This window comes from Sinocyclocheilus anshuiensis, unplaced genomic scaffold (genome assembly GCF_001515605.1).
Source record: "Sinocyclocheilus anshuiensis isolate Anshui unplaced genomic scaffold, SAMN03320099.WGS_v1.1 scaffold26, whole genome shotgun sequence".
NCBI lineage: Eukaryota > Metazoa > Chordata > Actinopteri > Cypriniformes > Cyprinidae > Sinocyclocheilus > Sinocyclocheilus anshuiensis.
In genome coordinates, this window is record NW_015544143.1 from 521,883 (window position 1) to 531,575 (window position 9,693).

The 9,693-nt window shown below is 35.2% G+C and overlaps 1 protein-coding gene across 1 annotated transcript; it reads left to right on the forward strand.

Annotated features, from left to right (window-relative positions):
• Positions 1–963: 963 nt before the first annotated feature.
• LOC107695070 (CASP8 and FADD-like apoptosis regulator) lies at positions 964–6,298 on the forward strand. The gene is made up of 11 exons (XM_016494863.1): positions 964–1,043; positions 1,868–1,941; positions 2,035–2,598; positions 2,834–2,939; positions 3,119–3,254; positions 3,635–3,681; positions 3,803–3,866; positions 3,950–4,002; positions 4,124–4,202; positions 4,601–5,117; positions 6,118–6,298. The coding sequence occupies exons 3-11, from the start codon at positions 2,291–2,293 to the stop codon at positions 6,242–6,244; spliced, it is 1,437 nt and encodes a 478-aa protein (XP_016350349.1). The 5' UTR covers positions 964–1,043; positions 1,868–1,941; positions 2,035–2,290; the 3' UTR covers positions 6,245–6,298.
• The last annotated feature ends 3,395 nt before the right edge of the window (positions 6,299–9,693 follow it).

Sequence of the window (9,693 nt, forward strand, 5' to 3'; positions counted from 1 at the left end):
ATGCCACACCAGGCTTTCTATGGCAGCCCGTCCAGGTCCAGCAGCTCCACCAGGGTCTCACTGCTCAGCTGAATGAAAGCGTACATAAAAATGCTTTTTTTTCTTTTTCCAGTCTTTTTTATGTATTGTTAAATTTTTATGTTGTTTTTCTGATGTTGAATTGAAGTTATTTTGTAATTAGTTGTAAAAAGTACGTTTAGTATAGAACAATTTATTTTTATTTTCAAATGTTATTCAGAGGCAAAAAAAAAAAAATGTATAGAAGAATTTCTGTCATTTACAAATTATAACTTGCTTTGCAAAAATTAACAATTTCCAGAACTACTTCTCATCTTTTATTTACAAGTTTCAACTAAAACAATACACATAAATTACTTTGCTTCATTTACAAATAACTTAAATTACAAAAGTAATAAACAACTTAATTCATTTCATTTTTAAGTTTCCCAGAAGCACCATTTTCTCCAAAACTGTCCTAAAAGAAGAGAAAAAGGAAAGAAAATTATTAAGACAGGGCTGCAATCTTAAGGTTAGAAAAAAACTAAGTTTGTTTTGTTTACTGTGGAGACGTGCTGAAATCACGTTTGGTCTTGTACTGTATCGTGTACCTTGTCAGTGTCCTGCGCTTTGCTTGGCCATGAGTTATTTCAGTACTTCAACATACAAAATGGAAATGAAATTATATATATATATATATATATTGAATGTATTTTTATATATATATATATATATGTATGTATATATATATATATATATATATATATATATTTTGAAGGCAGTCTTGCCCTCACAAACATGGCGGACGCGTTGACGTATCGCAGCAACGGCTCAAAGCGGCCAATGAAGCGTCTAGGTATTTATATGTCTATGTTTGAATTGGGACAGCCTTCGTCGTGCCGTCATGACGCAATCGGCCTTCAAATGCGCACTTCGAAGGACGTAGCCTATGAATTGGGACACAGCAAGAGATCTATGATTTTAGTTACTTTCGTTTTAGGCCTGATCGGGTCTCGTCAGGGAGATGAAGCCACACAGCGTCAACGGTAATATATCGGCAAACGCCAAGTATTCCTTTCTGTTGTAATGGGATATTTTTAGTAAGATTTCAATATTTTAACCTATTGTTTGTTTATAGTATTAACTCTTCATACCATTTCCATGAAATACGTAGTTGCACAGTCAAAGGTCATTCAAAGATAATTTGATCTAGTTGTTATAAAATCAAAATATGTAGGCTATATTGTTTGACACATGATGACGTAGTGGCGTAGTTTGTGCTTTTTGAATATAATATATCTATCTTATTTTATAGGTGGTTACAGATGTTATTGGCATTTAACTATGCGCTCCTTAAATGGACACGTAATGCTTTTGTTTTGTGTAATCAACAGATCATGTTCATGTTCATGTATCAAATCATTCTTTTGAGTCGGATCTTTTCACAGTGAAGACGCAAACGAATCGCTCGAGCCGTTTTGAAACGGATCCTTTGAATAGTTCCAAGAAATCGAATCTCATGATCTCTGTTGTAAAGCACGACAGAAATAAGCGTAAACTAGAGACGTAAACGGAAAGCGACCGAGTCCTTCACGGGATTCCCCTTGAATTCTATGGGAAGGCTAGTTTCGCTTTTGAAATTAATACTTGTGTATAAATTCCAAGATTCTGTACGCAAAAGTCGTGAACTATGTTGTCCAAAATGCAAAATAAACCCCCAGGAAGTCAATCCACCCTTATGTACAATATAACGTTTATAGAGTTTTAAATGCACTATGTATTTATTGAGTATATCCAGATATAATTTCGTTATGATATCGCATTATCTTTTATTTATGTGCCACATTTCTTCTTTTCCTTTTCCGTTTAGTGTCACCAGGAGATAAGCCTGTCTGCGGGCAACACCACCAAAACGTTTGGCTCTCTAAATTAAGAACATTGAAGGTAAGTCTGGCCCAAGCGGCTGTCTTCCATTTGTTCACATTCATTGAAAAAAAAAAAAAGCTTCATGTTGTGTGTGTGCTTTGTCATTTACAGGTGTAAATCCAAAGTGGCTATTGATTTCTAGAATGTGATGAATGAGGCTTCAGTGGATTTCTTTCTCAATGGCATGATAAATGCAATTTTCATTCAATAATCACTCAAAAAAAAAGGACAAATAGCTAATTTTTTTCCACTTTTTCCCTGACTAGCCTTTTAAGTAAACAAATAGATGTTTAAAATGCATAATAAAATTCCATACTCCCGGCTGTTAAAATGACCCAAACTATAACCTACAGGATCATACAGTGAAATGGCGGATGGATTTTCTAACATGGTTAACAATGTGACTGCATCTCTTAAAAAAGAGGAGTGTAAGACCCTACGGTACCTTTGTACAGATTTGTTCAACAACATCTGTGTGGAAGATTTGAGAGGAGCTTTGTTGGCATTTGCCAAACAGACACAAACTCAAGCAGGCCAATCTCAAGCTGGTGATGTCTTACTGATGGAGCTCATGTTCCGAATGAAGCGCTTTGATATCCTAAAGAAGGTTTTTGGCACCAACAGACAACAGGTAGAAAGAATTGTGAAGAAGGGAGGCATCCTCTCAGATTACAGGTAATTTATTAATTCTTAATAGCATATCTCAATGTCTGAGATATTTCCTTCTTGTATGAGAAATGTGGTGAAACTAATAATTATGGTAATGAAAAGCCTTATTTTAGATCCTGACATTGATGTTTTTGGGGTTATTAGAGCACTCTCTTGGGAAAACCCCATGCAGAAATAAAAATGAATGTTATTTTCACCCACTTGAAAGTTTGTGTATTTTGAATTGATCTCATTTACACAGGGTTCTAATGGCAGATGTGAGTGAAAACCTGGAGGATGAGGAATTACAATCTCTTATATTCCTCCTGAGCAGTACCCTGCCCAAAGAAAGACTAGCTAGAGCTACTGTAAGACAGGAGACATTGCATGTTAAATCTTCAGAATATTTGTACTAAAAGAAACTGAAATGAACATAAATGTGCATGTAGCATGATCAAGTCCAAAAGCTACCACTTTTCCATTTCTAATGGGGTTTGTGTAATGTGAATGCTTATTTCATGTTTGTTTCATTTCGTTTGATTTCTAGAGCTTTCTAGATGTGGTGGTGGAGTTGGAGAAGTTAGATGAAGTATCTTGTGATAAGCTTGACCTGCTTGAGCAGTGTTTGAGGAATATTCACAGAATGGACCTTGTCGAAAGGATTGAGGCCTATAAGAATAGAGGTCAGTCATTTATGAGATCGCTTTTCTTTTGGTTCTTGTTTGAATTTCTTGTCACCTAAAAGTGAAAAAAAAAAACTCTGGTTTCCTCAGGGCTGTTTACATTCTTAATAAACTAGAATAAACTCCAGTTCTCAGCAGATTTTCTGTATGACATTACATCTGATTAACTGATTGGATTGCAGCGCTGAATGATTTTAATTGTGACAAAAACCTGGCATGAAACACCTATTGCACCCATGGTTGACATTTGTAGATGCTTTTTTTTCATGGCTTCAGTTACCAAGCTTGAGCGGTGCCCCACCCAAAATATTTAAAATAAATAATAGGTAAATAAATGAATGCATAATTAAATCTAAAGAATGAATTTGTAACCTCTTCAGGTCAGAATGTACCATGTGCAGTCCCGAAGGTTCAGAATTCTTTTAAGGTAAGACATGCATTTTAAGGAAATACATTTCTGTATTGAATACATAGATACAGTATGTTGCATTATGATTACATTTTTACTAATTATTGTAAAAAAAATTCTCTCTATTCCTTCATTTCAGTTCGCCCCTGTGCAACATCAGTCTCCTGTTCAACCAGTGAAACAATCACAATGCTGTTCTCAAGGTGACTTTTTGTTAGTATGTTTATTTATATATAGTACCTGTGAATAACATTAAAGACTTTTAATGTTTGTGGTCTTTTTCTAGAGTTTAAAAATTTGAAGCTTTCAGTGCCCGAAACAGGGACACAACATCAAGAGGCAAGAAATCAGCCTCTTACTTGACAAATACTGTAAATAGTAATCGAAATCTATCTTCTTTTCTGATGGTTATTTTATTTGAGTAGGTTATAAGACGTTCCTCCCACTGTCTGTCTGCTAGGCTTTTATGGAGGAGTATGAAATGAATCTTGAGCAGAGGGGTCTGTGTATGATTATTGACTGTGTTGGCTTTGATGGAGGTAATGTAGTTACAACTGCTGTGCTATATGTAGGTAGTGTGTCATAATGTATTAAAATTAAAGTGTGATATAGATTGTGTATTAAGAGTTAAATGAGAAATACGTGGTGAGTTTTGACCTAGGTTTTTTCCCCCCAGTAAACTTGTTTGCCACCACATTGATGTCATAATATTTTGGGGGAAACACACTCTTCATGATTAAATTTTTAAAAACTCCCAGTGTCCACCCCTGATTTTCTAAAGAAATTCACAATGTTCATCATAGCATTTTGTTTTTCCCTTTAATTACAAATTGGCATAAAGTATGGTTGATATGAAAAAAGGAACCGAATTTGTAGCTCTTTAATGCACTCTTTCATAAAACATCTGCATCTAAACATCTACGTTGTGTCCTTTCAGACTTGTTGAATCGGACATTTGAGCGTCTGGGTTTCAGGGTCATTCTCCACTCTCTCCTGGGTCTAAAAGAAACCCAGAAGGTCTTGGAAGACCTGACCCGCAACAGGATCCTTCATGGGGTCAATCGCTTTGTCTGCTGCATCATCAGCAGGGGAACGGACACTTATCTGTTGGCTACGGACTCTAGTCGCCTTGGCATCAGGCTGGAGGATCTCAGGCAGCTTTTCAGCCCAACCCACTGTCCCTCTCTGTGTGGTAAACCCAAACTCTTCTTTACCCTGATCTACAGGACCTCAGAAGCCCCAAATACATGCTCAATGGACGATGAATACCTAGAGACAGATGCGCCAACATGCCACTGTTCTAGGAGGCAATGTGCGGACGCAAGGACTATCCCAGTGTCTGCTGATGTCCTTTGGAGCGTGTGCAGAGCAGAGGCAAAGCTGCTGGAAGGGTCTGGCCACCAGTCTGTTTACATGCATGCGTTAAGCTCTACCTTACTGAGGGGACGTGAGAGGTATGGTTACTGTTTATGATACATTTCAAATAGCGCTTAATTCAACTGTGGTCAATTCAAATATTTAAAATCATGCAATTTTATGAACAATAAATGTTTTTTGCTGTATTATTTCATTCACAAAAAAATGCTGAACATTCACTTTGAGAAAGGAACATCTCTTTACAGCACTTTACAGGTCTCATTTGTTAAAAAACATGGTATTAGCTATTAACGAATATGACCTAACAGTGAACAATATATTTTTTACATTTAGTAATGTTTGGTATTGTTAGTTAATAAGAATACAGTTGTTCATTGTTCATGTTAGTTTGCAGTGCATTAACTAATGCTAAATATATATATATATATATATATATATATATAGTTGGAAAGTTGCATATTAAAAGACAGTTGGACATAGTGGTGTATTAGAGGTAAAAAAATTATATAAATACTGTTCGGTTTCTGGCACAAACCGATCGTTTCGTGTCTTAGGACATCACTGTGTCGTCACGAGCCGCAGGGTTTAATTTGGATTTGTCTGTGCATGTTTTTTTTTTACTCTCATAGATTTTGTTACCATTGCCATGCATTATACGACTGATAGACTGCAACGGTTAAAGTTAAAAATCATCATATGTGTTCTACTGAAGAAACAAAGTCACCTACATCTTGGATGCCCTGGGGGTAAGCAGATAAACATCAAATTTTCATTTTTGGATGAACTATCCCTTTAAAGGTGCTATACACAAATTTTCAACCACTAGATTTCACAAGGGAGCTCCACACCCCCCTCATGCAACACATCAAGAGAACGGAATATATAATGAAATTGAACATTTTGACTTTTGTGAATGATGTCAAGTGACAAGGAAAGTATTATGCTAGTATAGAAAAATGGCATCCGGCCATGTGTACATGCTAAATCTTTTTCAGCATTTGCTGTTAAGAGTTCTCAGGAAATAAAAATCTGTAATTAAAAGCTCCTTATTTCTGTATTTTTCTCCTAAATTTGCAGAAAGATGCTTTTATTGGACGTCATGGCAGAGGTGAACAGAAACGTGGTTAGTCACAATCAACAAAATCCTGGCAATGAGTACCACTTTCAACTCTCACACACACTACGCAAAAAACTTTACTTGTAACACTTAATGTGTACATCACAACACATACACAACACAATGCAAACACACACACACACACACACACACCCTGCACTTGTTTTTTTTAGAATGGAATTATTGTTTGTGCCCATATAGTGGATGAATGGATGAGTGGCTGACCATAGCTGAATACTGCCATAGCGTCTTGTCCTATAACATTGTGTTTTATGTATTTGAAAAATGATCAATATTGCTATTTATTTATGTATCTTTACCTCCTGTGGCAGCTAATACGATGTTCTCTGTTGCAGTCACAATGCTAGTGCCTCATTAATTAATTTAAGAATACCTTCAGTCATTAGTCAGGCTAAATGAAGTTTATTTGTATAGCGCTTTTGAAAATACTGTACATATTGTCTCAGAGCAGCTTTACAAAAAAATCATGCCTTAATGCTCCAATAGTGCAAGGCAAAGATGAATGGTGCAAGGAAAGCAACTCTATGAGTTGTTTAGGTGATGAACAGAAGCTTTGGGTAGGAATCAGACCCCATCATCCTCTGGCATGACATCTAGTTACATTGTATGCTGTAGTATTAATCATGGGTCCATTGAATACATTTTTAATATGCAAGATGTGAGATTTGAGAATCTTGTTGAGTAATGCATTTAAAATGTCTTTCTTTTTCATAAAATTATATACACATCAATAATAATGCATATGCAAATTATACCAAATATATCCTTGTCGTCTCATATTTTGGATGTTCTATGTACTACTGTATCAGGAGACTGGAGTTTTGTGACCTTAATGAGCGTGGTGGAATTTAGCGTGATAGATCACTAGAGCAGACCATAAAGTAGACCATATAGGGCTTTAAAAGTAAGTTGACGTGAAGTGATGATTATATTTGGGCTGATCTGATCAGATTTTCTGGATCTGGTAAGAATAGGCTATTGAACTAGTCTTTAAAAAATAATAAATAAAAAAAAACTGTTTAGAGTAGCTTCTCTATTCCATTTTCCTTCACTTTTTCCCTAATTTTTAATATATATATGTAGAATTTGTAAATTATAATATGTATCAAGCCAGATTGTACCACAACTTTAATATCAAATTATTTAAACATGTCTAATTGTCATTCAATTAAATAACTTATCATATTCATGTAATTCATTCCTTCTCCCTTCAGAGACTTATTTATGAATTGGTTACTGTATGATTTGTATTAGCAGATTAAAAGATGACCGAATATGAAAACAGTGACCAGTACAAAAAATATCTCTAAAGTGCATTACTCTTGACAGCATGAAATGTGCAGAGAAAATGAGTATTTTGAATAAAAATGCTTTATCTTTTTCCTTCAATAATTTCATCTCGCTATCTTAATGAGTCACTTTTCACCACCTTCTAGTATAAAACAATAACCTGCAAAGAGAGTCAGTAAATTAATCTTTTTCAGTGAATACATTCAAAAGTTTTGATTCATTGAACTCCCCTTCACTAGCAGGGCTGGAAATGGGGGGCACGCGGGGGGACGGAGTCCGGGGTGTGAATTTCGAGGAGGGCGGCGTTCCAGTTCCAACTGCCAGGGCCGACCTTAGGGGGGTGCGCTTGAGAATTTATACAACAATTTTATACATTTTTTATTTTATACAAAATTAATATTAAGTGACATATTTTAGAACACAATTGTCTGATTGTGCTATTAACGAAAATAATGCCAAACAAAGTCACAGCTGAGTTTATGAATGAATCTGCGTTTTTGAACAAATCTAGTGAGTCAATGATTCAATGACCCATTCATAAAGGCAGTAATTTGCTTTGTTCCTAAATGAATCAGCCGTTTGAACGAATCGATTAAATGAATGATTCAGTGACAAAAGACTTGCCGCCACCTACTGGCGGTTTCAGTTTCATTTTTAAAGTATAATAAATTATTTAAATCCTTTAACAACTTCTTAGAACAAAGGGGTTGTTCTCTTTGATAGTTTTTGATCTCTAACCACCTCTTCCCCGTTATCTCTCATAGAGCGCTCAGATTACGCACAGACACACCAGTCTCTGTAATCCTTTGCGCACGGACTTCTGCGCTGATATATCAAAGCCGCCCACTCAAGTGACATATTATTCTGTTCAGATGTCAGCGGCCATTTTAACATTGATTATTCCGTGTTGTTTATGTCTATAAACAAGCTATACTTCAGAATGCGCCGAAGCTTTGTCGGCTAATCTGAAATGATACTACTACACTCCGTGGATGTTTATCAACATATAAATGTGTTATGGACTAAATATTTCACTGAACTGGATAGTCTGGACCCTTTACAGTGTAACTACACCATTTTTGTTGGAATGTAATGTACTAGTGGACTAACAAGAGGCTTCATAGGTGAGTTCCTTCAGTTTTGTTATTGTTTATTTGGTTGTTGTTGGTCTGACAAAGACACTGATTGTACCTGCTGTGTTGATTGTAAATACCTTAATCTCTGAGTCACATTAAACAGTCTGTAAATATTCCTTAATTTGTGTTCTGTGCACCTCCTAGTGAAAAGATCAATTGTTAATGCTAATTTCATTTGACTGGTAACTTATTCATCCTATTCTTCTTATCTTATTATTTTAATTGAATTTATTGTTTATTTAAAATTTTTGATAAAAGATTTTATATATATATATATATATATATATATAACACAAAAAGATGACACATTTAATACAGTTAGAAAAAATGGCATTACAAAGGTAAACTTTACACTTTAAAGAGTCAAATATCGCCTCATAATGGGAAGGTTAATTTCTGTCATTGATCAGAAGGTGTTTCTAATTTTTTTTTTTAAGTGAGAAATTTAAAGAGAAATGTAAGAGAAATGTAAGCGTAGAGTCCTGAAGAATGTAATGTTACCTTTTAAAAACTAATTGCAAATGTTTATACAAAGTGTGAACTATTAAATCTACAAATCATGCAATACTGTAAATGCAATACCACTAAATAAGAAGTGTTTTGTGGGCTTAGCTAATCAGGCCAATTAAAGACAATTACTAATCATTCTCATTTTTTATTTTTATGAAATCATTCTTTCATTTCACTAATCAATATTTTTTATAATTAAACACAAGGGGTCATTAATGATGCTTACATTATAACGTCCTTGACACTAAGTACAAATGTCTATGTGTACGTTTGATTTGGTTAGCAGTTTCAAACGTGATCGTGCCTACAGCATCTTTAGGTAATAGGATGAGAAGCGGCGGGATGCGTTTTTTTCTCAACAAATTAGAATATGGTGACATGCCAATCAGCTAATCAACTCAAATGTTCTAAGATCATTTCTCAAAAGTGCATAAGTGCGATTCAGAGAAGACGAACGTGTGCACAAAAACACGTGCATACGCCTTTCTTCCAGATGTGACATTTATAAATCATAAATGATCTGGAAATTGTGCGCAGCTGACTGGTGTCAGATCTCCGCCTTGTAAACGCCCCCTAATT